This window comes from Balaenoptera physalus, assembly GCF_965194825.1.
Source record: "Balaenoptera physalus genome assembly, chromosome: 20".
Lineage (NCBI taxonomy): Eukaryota > Metazoa > Chordata > Mammalia > Artiodactyla > Balaenopteridae > Balaenoptera > Balaenoptera physalus.
This window is the reverse complement of record NC_138901.1, coordinates 41,707,885-41,722,249: the sequence shown is the minus strand read 5'-3', so window position 1 is coordinate 41,722,249 and position 14,365 is coordinate 41,707,885. Positions and strand designations below refer to the sequence as shown.

Sequence of the window (14,365 nt, the reverse complement as noted above, 5' to 3'; positions counted from 1 at the left end):
CCATATAGTCCCATATGCTTCCCTCTGTATTGCTGGACTACTGAACAGTTGAAACAAGTATTATTAAAATATTAGTCTCATATTCTGTGAATCGTTCATGATAGGAAGAAGAGATCTGGAAGGATCACTAGTGTGTCTAGTGTTGCAGTCAGGTGCTTTATAAGTGGCATGCAGCAAGTCCTGGTCAAGTGGGGTGGAGTCCACAGTAGTGAATTTCCAGTAATATCTGATTTATTAGGATTATCACTTATTCTGTGACTGTACTGCTTGTAAAATGGCTCTCGTGGCTTAAGGATGCCATGAAGTCTATTTAGTATGGATTTCTTTAAATCTGAAATGTATGTTAAATGTTGAAAAATGGGGTAGTATAAAAGTACAACTGTCATTTCTTGGTGATAAATGATGGAAATAAGTGTAATAAACTATGTATTAAAATCCAGTGATATCTTTTGAAGATAGATGTCCAGTATCGTTGTCAGAACACACCTGCGTAACCTGGAAGGGGGTATGAGAAGGGGCTTTTGGGATTCTATAATGTCCTGTTTTTTGTTTTGGGTGCTGCTTTTATGCACGCATATGTTTACTTTGTTGACTTGGGTACTTCTTTATCTATATTATATTTAAATACATAGTTTACATTAAAAAAAGAGTCCAGAAAGCATCAAGAACAACAAAAGTTTGTGATTTCTCTCCTCACACTCTGAATGCCGTTCATTGTAGCATTTCACAGCAGATCTCCCCAAACCCTTCATCTATAATACTCTGGCCAATAGTAGTTATATCTCATTTCATACTTCCATTTTCTTACCATTCTTAGTTACATATTATTTTACTTTACTTGAAAACCCTATAAACCAGATTTATTCAAGGGCTGTTAGGTTCTTGATATTGATGATATTTAACACATGTTTGTATGAAGAAATTTAGCTTCTTTTCTTTGAAATACAACTTCACCTTAAGGAATTTTTATCAACATTTTGAACAAAATTGAGCAAGACTTAATATTTAAAATCAAGGAACACATGGAGCCATTTCCTAACTTTAAATAAGCTTATTTTTCCCTAATTTTTGCAACCTCCCCCCACCCCCATTCCTTTAAACAGACTGAAACTTTTGGCAAGTGGAAAGAAGCATGGTATAGGTTATGTGTGTTTCTCTGAATTTGGGTTATTCCATGCTTGTAAGCCAGTTTTGCCTGGGACAGTGAGAAGTACAGGATATAGGGATTGGAGGACAGGGGAGCTGATAGGCATACTGAGAATAGCATTCGTGGCAGCCCATGTAGTTTTTTTCCCCCATTGATTGGTTTCTAGTTCTTAAAGAATTAGTACTAAAGCCCATGTAGAATGACAGATTCTTAATGAGGATATTGTTTTGTTCATGCAAGCATTTAATTTCTAAAAGAGTTTGAAAAGCTCTTGTGTAATACAATCATGATTGCCTAAGTTGTGTATGAATACAATGATGAGACTGTAAAATAAGTAGAGACAGCTGTGTCCATCAGAGAAAGCACCATGGGAATTTGTGCCAAAGGGTGGACGGGTCAGGTAAAGAGAGCTGATAGAGAACTGGAAAGGGAACACAGCCAATATGATGAGAAAGGAGACACCTTCGTATTTGGCTGTACAGAAAAGGTGGCCTTGAGCAGCTGTCTGATGTGGAAATCCAAAACCCACGTATGATTAAGAAAACAAAAGACCAAGACTGATAGATGTCATTAGCAGTCATTTCCAGTGTGCTTAAGTTTAAATGCAGATATGAAGTCTCCAGAGAGACCAAAGGATCGTATAGGAAGTAACTCTTTCCACTGGCTTCTGTTTTTACTTTGAGGAGGAAAATTTATTCCTTACAATCCTAATGTTATTTCTCAGGGTTAGAATGTGTATTTTTCATTTATGTTAATGGTGAATTACAAATAAGGCATGTATTCAAAGGATCTTTAAAATGCAAAATTATTTTTAATTTTGGGAAGAGGAACCTTTCTTTTTATGTTTGTAAGCAAGCTTGTAACATTGATAAGAAGAGATTGACAGGTTAATGTGGCATCTAAGACCAGTTCAAGTTAAAACCCTGTTCTTTTGGTTTCCCATCTATATACAACAGACTAGGCGGCCGTGATGTTTTCATAGCCCAGGCAGGTGTTCAATATAAAGTGGACTCTAAATGACATGTATGCCATGAACTAACGTGATTTTCATATTTTCTGCACGTAATTCCCACCCATTGAACGCGTTGAGCCTTCGAATGGCATTACTCTGTTTCATATACATTAAAAAAAAGCAAAAATAAAATCAAGTTTTAAATTCAAAGCTCATGGAACCTTAAGAGGGTCATTAATCAGGAGTAAGATGGTCAAATAAATCTCTGAGATGATATTTAATATTTTATGTGCTTATTCTTTCTGGAGAGGGTTTCATAGTCCTTTCTGAACTTCATTCAGTGTGTGGTCTTTGGTGACTTGTGTCTTTCACTGAACATAGTAGAAGATTATATTTTTTTAGAGCAGTTTTAGGTTCACAGCAAAATTAATCAGAAGGCACAGAAATTTCCCATATACCCCCAGCCCCACACATACATAGTCTCCCCAATTATCAGCATCCCTCACCAGAGTAGTATATTTGTTACACTTGATGAACCTACACTGACACATAATTATCACTCAGAGTCCATTGTTTATCTTAGGATTCCCTCTTGGTGTTGTACATCAGTGGGCTTGGGTAAATGTATAATGACATATATCCATCATTGTAATATCATATAGAGTATTTTCACTGCCCTAAAAATCCTCTGTGCTCTGCCTGTTCATCTCTGCCCTCCCATTCCCCCCAGCAACCATGGCATTTCCTAGAATGTCATATAGTTGGAATCATAGTATGTAGCCTTCTCTGATTGGCTTCTTTCAGTGAATAATATCATGTTTCCTCCATGTTGTTACCCAACTTCAAGATTTACTATAAAGCTACAGTAATCAAGACAGTGTGGCACTGGCAAAAGATTAGACAAATAGATCAACGGAACAGAATAGAGAGCCCAGAAATAAATCTTTGATGAAGAAGCAGAGGTAGCACAATGGAGCAGAGATAGTCTCTTTAACAAATGGTACTGAACAACTGGACGTTCACAGGCATAAAACTGAATTTAGACACAGACTATACATCCTTCACAAAAATTAACTCAAAAAGTATCACAGGCCTAAATGTAATACATAAAGTATAAGATTTATAGAAGATAACATAAGTGTAAACCTAGATGACCTTGGGTATGGTGATGCCTTTTTAGGTAACATCACCAAAGGCACGAAAGAAATAACTGATAAAGTGGGCTTCACTAAAATTAAAAACTTATGCTCTGCAAAAGACAATGTCAAGAAAATGAGAAGAAAGGCCACAGACTGAGAGAAAATATTTGTAATAGACAAACCTAATATTTGCCAACAAAGCAACTGACAAGGGATTAATCTCCAAAATATACAAACAGCTCATGCAGCTCAATATCAAAAAAACAAACAAACCAATCAAAAAATGGGTGGAAGATCTAAATAGACATTTCTCCAAAGAAGACATACAGAAGGCCAAAAAACACTTGAAAAGATGCTTAACATTGCTAATTATTAGAGAAACGCAAATCAAAACTACAATGAGGTGTCACCTCACACCAGTCACGATGGCCATCACCAAAAAAATCTACAAACAATAAATGCTGGAGAGGATGTGGAGAAAAGGGAACCCTCCTACACTGTTGGTGGGAATGTAAACTGGTACAGCCACTATGGAGAACAGTATGGAGGTTCCTTAAAAAACTAAAAATAGAACTACCATATGACCTAGCAATCCCACTCCTAGCATATACCTGGAGAAAACCACAATTCAAAAAGATACATGCACCCCAGTGTTCACTGCAGCAGTATTTACAATAGGCAGGACATGGAAGCAACCTAAATGCCCATCAACGGAGGAATGGATAAAGAAGATGTGATACATATATACAATGGAGTATCACTCAGCCATAAAAAAAGAACAAAATAATACCATTTGCAGCAACATGGATGGACCTGGAGATTATCATACTGAGTGAAGTAAGTCACACACAGAAAGACAAATATCATATGATATTGCTTATGTGTGGAATCTAAAAAAAGGGGTACAGATGAACTTACCTTCTCTACAAAACAGAAGTAGAGTCACAGATGTAGAAGACAGACTTATGGTTAACAGGGGATAAGGTGGGGAGGGATAAATTGGGAGATTGGGATTGACATATATACACTACTATATATAAAATAGATAACTAGGACTTCCCTGGTGGTGCAGTGGTTAAGGATCCTCCTGCCAATGTAGGGGACACGGGTTTGAGCCCTGGTCCGGGAAGATCCCACATGTCATGGAGCAGCTGGGCCCATGTGCCACAACTACTGAGCTTGCGCTCTAGAGCCTGCGAGCCACAACTACGGAAGCCCACACATCTAGAGCCCGTGTTCCGTAACAAGAGAAGCCACCGCAATGAGAAGCCCGTACACCACAACGAAGAGTAGCCCCCTCTTGCCTCAACTAGAGGAAGCCCATGCACAGCAACCAAGACCCAATGCAGCAAAAAATAAAATAAAATAAAATAGATAACTAATAAGAACCTACTGTATAACGCAGTAGAACAGGGAACTCTACTCAATACTCTGTAATGGCCTATATGGGAAAAGAATCTAAAAAAAGAGTGGCTATATGTATGTATAACTGATTCACTTTGCTGTACACCTGAAACTAACACAACATTGTAAGTCAACTATACTCCAAAAAAAAAAAAAAAGAAAGGACAAATCTAATAATGGGCTGTTATCCAAAATATACAAAGAACTCTTAAAATTCAACAAGAACAAAATAAGCAACCTGATGAAAAAATGGGCCAGTGACTCTGACAGGCACCTCAACAAAGAATAATAAGCATATGATATGATACTCCACATTATATGTCATCAGAGAAATGCAAGTTAAAACACTGAGATAACCATCACACGTCTAAAATCCAGAACACTGAGAACACCAGTGCTGTCAGAGTTGTGGAACAACAGGAACTCTCATTGCTGGTGGGAAGGCAAAATGGTGCTGCCACTTTTGGAATACAATTTGACAGTTTCTTACAAAACTAGACCTACTCTTAGTATACAATCCAGCAATCTCACTTCTTGTTATTTAACCAAAGGAGTTGAAAACTATGTCCACACAGCCTTTACACAGATATTTATAGCAGCTTTATTCACATTGCCAAAAGTGGAAGCAACCAAAGTGTCCTTCAGTGTGTGAATGGATAAACTGTGGTGTATCCTGACAGTGGAATATTATACGTCATTTCTTTTTATTGCTTGCCATTTAGTTTGTTTCCATTTTGGGGGCTTTTATGAATAATGCTTTCATAAATGAAAGGTTTTTATGGGGACATCTATTTTTGATTCTCTTGGATATAAGTATTTGTGTGGATGTTTTCGTTTCTCTTGGGTATGTACCCAGGAGTTGAATTACTGGGTCATATGGTAATTCTATCCTTAACTATTTGAAGAGCTGTTGGGCGCAGTGACTGCACATTTTACATTCCTACCAGCAGTGTACGAGGGTTCCAGTTTCTCACCAATGATTGTTAATAAGATTATATAGGGCTTCCCTGGTGGTGCAGTGGTTGAGAATCTGCCTGCCAATGCAGGGGATATGGGTTCGAGCCCTGGTCTGGGAAGATCCCACATGCCGTGGAGCAACTAGGCCCGTGAGCCACAACTACTGAGCCTGCGTGTCTGGAGCCTGTGCTCCGCAACAAGAGAGGCCACGATAGTGAGAGGCCCGCGCACCGCGATGAAGAGTGGCCCCCGCTCGCCGCAACTGGAGAAAGCCCTCGCACAGCAACGGAGACCCAACACAGCCAAAAATAAATAAATTAATTAATTATTTAAAAAAAAAAAGATTATATAGCCATCCTGTTGCTATCTCACAAAGTAGTATCTGATTATACTTTTTTTTAATAGATCTTTATTGGAGTATAGTTGCTTCACAATACTGTGTTAGCTTCTGTTGCACAGCAAAGCGAGTCAGCCATATGCATACACATGTCCCCATATCCCCTCCCTCTTGAGCCTCCCTCTCATCCTCCCTATCCCACCCCTCTAGGTCATCGCACAGCACCTAGCTGATCTTCCTGTGCTATGCTGCTGCTTCCCACCAGCCAACTGTTCTACATTCGGTAGTGTATATATGTCAATGCTACTCTCACTTCGCCCCAGCTTAGCCCTCCCACCCCATGTCCTCAAGTCCATTCTCTACATCTACCTCTTTATTCCTGCCCTGCAACTAGGTTCATCAGTACCATTTTTTTTTGATTTGCATTTCCTTATGGCTAATGATGCTGAGTATCTTTTCATGTGCTCATCTTCTATCTTCTTTGTCAAATTTTACATTGATTTATTTGTTTTTATTGAGTTATACTAGTTCTGTTTATATTTTAGATACAAGTCAGTTATCAGATATATGTTTTGCCCAATTCCCATTCTCTGAGTTGTCTTTTCTCTTTCTTGGTGGTGTCCTTTGAAGCACAAAGATTTTAGTTTTGATGAAGTTTAATTTATCTATTTTTTTCTTTTATCACTTGTACTTTTGGTGTCATAGCTAAGAAAGCATTGCCTCTGGTTATGAAGATTTACCACGGTTTGTTCCAAGAGGTTAATACATTAGCTTTAGTCTTTGATTCATTTTGACTTTGTATGTAGTGTGAGGCCAGGGTTCAGTTTCATTCGTTTGCATGCGGATATCAGTTGACCTATCATCATTTGTTGAAAGGATTATTCTTTCCCCATTGACTTGTCTTGGTAGCGTTGTTGAAAGTCAATTGACCATAAATGCAGACATCTGTTTTTTCGAAAAAGGTCTGAAATCTTTTGAGTTGTCTTTTCCAAGAAAAATAAGGCAGGGTATTACAGAGAGTAGTTAAATCCTTTGTTTTTCAAAACAAGTTCAGGTCTTCTCCCCACTAGGACCAACATTCTGGGAGGATGCCATGTAAAATTGCATCAGTCTCATGAACCTTTAGTTATGGAATCATCTTCATGTAGCATTCGTGGATTTTACCTTTATTTAAATTTGGAAACCTGATATTTTTAAATATCCAGTTCTCTTTTACTTTGTTCACAAACATTGTAAACTTGTTAGAATTAGTCCCAGTATTATAGAGGTTTGGGTTGTGTTTTTTTTGTTGTTTTTTGTTTCTTTTTTCTTCACTTGTTTTCAGAGTTTAGCTGGAAGCAATGGTTAATCTTTAAAGGAGTCATGCTTATAAAGTTGGGATAGTGCTGAGAGGCTGATGGTCTGCTGATTCCAGCTGTAAAATGTTTTTTGGAGAGCAGAAAAACAATTTGCTTTCATTCCAATACACTATAATTCTTGAGGTCCACTGGCTTTCTAAAAACATTGACTCAAAAAGTGAAATGAAGAATTGTAAACCACATTTTTTCTTAGTATCCTTTAGTATTTGGAAGGCAAGTATACTTATTAGGATCTGTTGAGGCAAAATGGTTATCGGAATTGGTTGAGTTAGATTAGGTTGACTTTAAAGTTCAGGAGATTAGCTGCCTCTAATGTAATGCCACAATTCACAGGTATTTATTTCTGTTTTTTATTTGGTTCTTTTTTTCATGACATTTTAAAAGGGGAAATTTTCTTATAGACAGTGTTTATGCTCATTTCTCCAGTCTGAAAGTATATATGGACTATGTATATACACTTATATAAAAGTACATTTTGGTGTGAATTAGGTGTGGGTGTAATAATGAAATCTATTATGTAAATATTGTGTGATATATATATTAGAGTGTGTTGTCTTTGTATTATATTAGTGGACCTTTTTTTCTACATATATGTCCATAATATGTGTCCATAATATGCCTTCAGTGATTATAGTAACATCACAGTTACCCAGAAGCTGATTTTCCAGAAATCCAAACATTCCAAACACACCACTTTAAACCCTGAAATACAAAAAAAGTTTTTAAACAATGAGCGAAACATTAGAAAACTTATATCTTATATTTTGTATGACATATGGATTTTCTCTTCGGATTATTATCTTCTTCATCTTCTTTAAAAATGAACACTCAGGGAATTCCCTGGTGGTCTAGTGGTTAGGACTCCGTGCCGAGGGCCCGGGTTCAGTTCCTGGTCAGGGAACCAAGATCCCACAGGTTGCTCAGTGTGGCCAAAAAAAAAGAAAAAAGAAAACTCAAAATAGATGGAGTTGAAGGAGCTGAAATGAAAACTAGCAGTAACAAAAGCAACAGCGACTTGCGCTTCTCTAGTGGCTGTGAACACAACGGCATTACCATTTCAGAATCACCACGATTGCTACTCAAAAGGCTTTCTGAATTCAGGCAAGCATGTATGTACAATTAAGGAAGATTTCTGTTAAAAAATGGCTTTAAAATGAACACAAAAAGCCTAACCTAAAGAATACGCAAGCACAATATTTGAAAAATATTTGAAAATTTTTCTTCTGTAGATGACTTTTTTTTTTTTTTTGCAAGTGTGTCTTATACATATGCTTTGATTAATTTAGGTGCATTGTTTAATTTATTCAAACATTTATTAAGCTATTTTTCAGGTATTATTCTAAGCAGTATAGATTCAGCTGTGAACAAAAGACACAAACACTTGACCTTAATCAAGTGGAAGGAAGACAGAAAATAAAGAAGCAAAAAGATAAATAAATATATTACAGAACATATAAATTATTTTTATTGTTGGCAGTACTTGTCAAAGTAGTTAATTATTCATGCATTGATAACTCTATTCCTGTTAGGATCAGTACTAGACTGAGACTTTCTGCTGGGTAAGGTATTTTCAGGTGTGCTGTTCATGCTATTCTGATTATGCTATTTTTTCCTGTTACGCTCATGTGTTTCATGCAATTTGGCTGTTTTTTTTGTTGTTGTTTTGTTTTGTTTTTTGTCATGGGAAGAAAAGGGTATTTTTATAAAAACCTGTCTTGTATAAGTTTAGATTCCAAATTGAGACCTAAACTATGAAATAGATAACCTCAGTTTGACCCTCCAGTGTACATTTTAGGGAAAAACATTTGTGAAAATATTAACCAGATACTTGTGGAATGATAAACAAGGAATTCTTTAGGCTAGGCTTTTTGTGTTCTTTGATTCTGCAGTCTCCTTTGAGGAGTCCCTTAAAAGCAGTTTTGTGAAACACTGGAATATTATTTTGTGTAGCTGACAGATGAGGACATTATACTCAGAGACCTTATTGGTATAGTCAGAAGGGGAGATGAGACCCTCACGGATGACAGATATCACTTACTTGACTGAATTGTGTTGTGTCTTGTTTAGTGTAGTTCAGGAAGATGGCATTGGTGTTTCCATGGTGTTGGTGACCACTTTCAGGAATGTGTGATTTTTTTTTTTGAAATCGGAGAACCACAAAATAATCCTACCTACTAGTTTGTTTTTGGCTGGGCTGAAAGTAAGAAGAATGAAATTGAATGCTTAATGTAAATGCATAGGATTATGTAAATTAGTTCCCCAACATCTCGTGATGCACCCTTTGTGGATTACTTCTCCCCATTAGCTCCACACCTAAGTTACTTGTTCTACTCTGCCCCTATTATTGTCATTTTATTTTAGGGTTATGTCTTTCTTATCTTTTCCCTTAAATTCCTGAGCCAATTGTATCCTTTCTCTTTCTTCTCTAAACATTTTTGCTAGACTTATGAAATTGTAGGCTTATGATCTTTAAATGATTCTTCTTGGCTTCTCTCTCTTGTTCCAGGAATAACTGTATAAAATGCCCAATTTTTGCAAAAAGTGAATACCAGTTCTTCCCAGATTTATTTCTTATTGGAACAGAGTCAAAACCCAAAGGAAACTGTAGAGGAGAAAAAAATGAACCTCTTTTAGCTATTAAAATAATGACTAGGTTATGGGAATTTTATGTGAGACTTGAAAAAATAAAAGCATTTGATTATTCTGTTTTTATGGCATCAAAATATGATGCACCAACAGAAATTATTAAATTTCTTACATTGCCATTTGAAAATTTTCAGGCTGCTACCCTTGTCCCGGGCCCAACATGAATCCTATTGCTCTTGGGAGCCGCTGGCTTGCTTATGCAGAAAACAAGGTAAGCGGGGCCTGTGTTGGAATATTTGTAATGGAGCAAGTGTTGAAGAGTTTTCCAAAGGTAATTAACAACCAATAATGAATGTTTAACTTACTAGTTTGTTTTCTCTGGTTTGGTTTTTGTTTTAATTGGGCACCCAGTTGTCTGATCTTATTGCTCAGGATCAGTATTTGGACTCAGCCTTACTTTTCTAGGCTTAGTTTTATATAGAGAACTTTACTCCATTAACTTTAAATCACAGCATTGATATCATCACAGGAGTTTCTGTGGAGCTAGAAATCAGGAGGCAGGAATGACTTCTGTCTTTAGTAGTAGGTTGGGAACCTGAGGCATAGAATAATTGAATGGACTTCAACTATATGTGTACATTTAAATCTAAACAAGGGTACTGCCATTTGTTGTTATTTATCAATCTCACTTATCTCTTAAGGTCATCATAGTAAATGAAGATATTATATTTATACATTGAAACTTTTTTTATGTCTAGTTGAAAGCAAAGGGCAAATCCCTTTTTATGCCATTTAGTGACCTGCATATGAATATAGAACGAAATCTAAAAAAAAATTACAGACTTCAAAGAAGATGATCATTTTTTTGTTCCAGTTTTGCTTGTTTCTATGGTTACTGTATATTGAGAATAATATGAAATAATATATATTGAAGAGTTCTTGACACAAGTCTGGATATGGTAAGTACAACAATTATTTGGTGAAACCACAGTATATCTCTAGCCTCTGGAATTCACAAAATCAAGAAACTACTGGAGAAATTTATTTTTCTGGATGAATCCCTTGATGCTTTTTCCAAAATTCTGTCCGCTACATATAGGTATTTTGCATTTTAGTGAATGCTGTATTTATACTCTACCCTCTTCTTTCTCTTGATTATCCAGTATATCACTTTTCAAATTCATTCTTTTCAAATAAGACAAGAGGCATACAATTCAGTGTGCTGACATCATGGTATCTTCTAATGATTACGTCTGTAGGAAATTTCTTTGAGTGCCGGAGACATCCAAGACTTCCAAGAGGAAGATATATACATTGTCCCTTGGCTCTTGCAGATTTATTGTCAAGTGTGGGAAACTACTCATTTAGAATTGTAGGTATTATGCAAATAGTTACATATTATTTTCTTATGGAAAAAACTTCCTTCATAGATGCATAGCATCAAAGTGTGCCAGTTGTCTTGCCTTTGTCTTGCCTTTGCCTTTGTAGAGATACGTGTCAGTAATATCTAGTGTTATATACAGAGACCAGGACGTGTAGTGGCATTCACAAGGAGTTTACTAATCAGATGGTTGTACCATCCTTTGGAAGAAATATTTCCAGATAAATGTGTTTCCATGGTATTTACGTAAGAGCTAGTATTTATTAACAGTTTCTGATTGTAGTAGCATTTGGGCTGAGTGTGGAACTGTAGAAATTAAATTTTGGAGCAACAATCTCTTTCAGTGAAAATGCTCTTTGACTACAGTTTTAACCAAGAGGCCATATTATCTTGATTGGGTTTGATTTTCAGTGCCTATTTTTAAGTGTACTTTTAATTTGGAAGACTTGCAGAAAACCTGCAAGAATAGAGTACAAATGTTATAAAGTACACCCATGTACTCTTTACTCAGGTTGACCTCTGAACAATCTCAGAGTAAGTTGCGTATATCACATTACTCCAGAATACTTAAGTTATCAGCCAATTTAATTTTTAAAAAATGTATTTATTTTATTTATTTTATTTTTGACTGTGTTGGGTCTTCGTTGCTGCACGCGGGCTTTCTCTAGTTGTGAGTGGGGACTACTCTTCGTTGCAGTGCGCGGGCTTCTCATTGCAGTGGCTTCTCTTGTTGCAGAGCACGGGCTCTAGGCACGTGGGCTTCAGTAGTTGTGGCATGTGGGCTCAGTAGTTGTGGCTCGCGAGCTCTAGAGTGCAGGCTCAGTAGTTGTGGCGCATGGGCTTAGTTGCTCCGCGGCATGTGGGATCTTCCCGGACCAGGGCTCAAACCCATGTCCCCTGCATTGGCAGGCAGATTCTTAACCACTGCGCCACCAGGGAAGTCTGCCAATTTAATATTGATAAGCTACTTTTATCTATTATAGCATCCATGTTCCAATTTTGTCAATTAATCCTATCATATCATTTGTAGAAAATTTTTTCCTATAGTGCAGATCCAGTCTAGGATCAGGTATTATATCTTGTAGGAGTGTCCCTTTCTTTCTTTATCTTTTACAGGATTGGTAATATTGAAGACTATAGCCCCCTACATCTACCCCTTTTTCTTTTTAATAGAATGCTTTTTATTTTCAGTGTTTTGATGTTTTCTCTTGATTATATTTGGGTTACGTATTTCTCTCTGGAATACTGCAGTATTGTATGAGTGCTGTTCTGGACTTCCCACAGTGTCACATCTGGAGGCACATGGTATATGTCTGTCCTTTGTTGGTGATGCTAATTTTGTCAAGGTCTTGTCCAGTTTCTGTACTGAATAAGCACTATTTTTTCCTCTTGTAACTAATAATTTGGAAAGAGCATGCTTATATCCTGCGTTTCAACGAAATCTTAGCCTACCTAATTTTAGCATCCATTGATGATTCCTGCCTGAACCAGTCTTTACTATGAGGATTGCATATTAATGGTTTTCCACTTCACACTACACATTTACCTGTAGGCATTTGGCTTTCTATCATAATCAAGAACTTTCCCTTCTTTTTAAATCTTCCTGTATCTATAGTTTTGATAGGTGTTAACGATTCCTATTTTTTAAGTAGTTTTTAATTTTTTTCTGTCTTTAACTATTTTGGTTTTCAAATTATGCCAGAGTTGACCAATGAGAGCCCCTTTAGTCTGCTTCTTGTGACATTGTGTTGTGGCTTCATCAAAATTAAAAAAAAAAAATTTCCTTACTTGCTATCATAAGAATATGTCCAGGTCCATCTTGTACTTGCCTTGTCTCAGCCCTGGAATCATCTTCTTCTGATTTTACTGTTTCTTTTTAATGGGCAATGGTATTAGTTACTAAGCTTTTGTCCAGTAGATGTGTTCATTGTTACTGGCGTATTTTTGCTTCTAGACTCTTTCAGTGGACAAACTTCAGAAATATGCATGTTATATATCCATACACACTTCTTATTATACACATAAAGAAGCAAATATACATATATGCATATTTGTGCACCCATGTATACCCATATACACATGTACATTTTGGAAATGAAGAGTTCACATTGGTATTTCCACAGGATTCTCTCTTTTTGTCCCCCATTTCCTATTTGTATGTCCTTTGTTTTGGATAGGAGACCATGACATCAGCACGTTTTCTTCATTTCTTCAATCCTATAATGCCAAAAAGTAATTACAGAGTTGCTTGCTCATACCTCTGCAAAAATCAAACCAACTACAAAGAGTTCAGGATTTTCTTGCAATTTTCTCTACTTTCATTACTGCCCAAAACTGAAGGTATGCAATCAAATACTGTGTTCATAGGTTATTTTAGTTAGTTTGTCCTGTATCCCTCTTTTTCTGCCTTCCTTCATTGTTACAGTTTTCATTTGATACATAATTGTATACATTTGTCTTTATATTTATTTATATGCTTATATATTTTCTCATATGTTATATATATATTTATATTTCCCTTTATTTCCCCAAAGATAACATTATATACATGGTCTTTTATACGTTGCTTTTTTTCACTTACCAATATTTCCTGGGATTTGGGCATGATAGATTTTTGCACTACGGAAATTTCTGGTTTATCTTTTATTTTGATGTACTGAGATGCAAATATAACTTTTTTAATGAGTCTAAGTTTTAAACAAATTTCTGGCTTAGTTATGTTTATGTAGAAATGCTGACTCAGATCTAGATGAATTGAAAAGGTGATAGTATTGCTTGTTTTCCTTGATTATTTTAGTTACCTGAAGCAGGGAAAAGATGGTAGTGTTTCTAAGATATGTCTTTCCTTGCACATGCTGCAGGAGGCAGCAGAGGGGATAATTTTCATAATTCTTCAAATGTGTATTTGTGAATGAATGTATGAGTGACTGGGTGAATAAGTGAGAGAGATTCTTTTCATTAGCTAAAATGATCACTTTTCAAGCTCCCTCTTTTCCCTTGTGTGAAACTACATTTGCCAGGCACCTGCGATTTGGAAAATTCCACAGCACTGTTGTCTTAAGGGATTTAAAAAAAAAAATACAAATCAGTGATGAAGAAAAGTT

General features: G+C 36.3%; 1 protein-coding gene across 10 annotated transcripts in view; it reads left to right on the top strand.

Moving 5' to 3' along the window:
• BCAS3 (BCAS3 microtubule associated cell migration factor) overlaps nt 1-14,365 on the top strand; it is a 565,907-nt gene that overhangs the window by 130,165 nt on the left and 421,377 nt on the right. For all 10 annotated transcript variants that reach the window (XM_082439975.1, XM_082439967.1, XM_082439969.1 and 7 more), the window contains exon 10: nt 10,075-10,151. In XM_082439975.1, the coding sequence (XP_082296101.1) occupies nt 10,075-10,151 (77 nt within the window). The remainder of the gene's footprint in view (nt 1-10,074; nt 10,152-14,365) is intronic.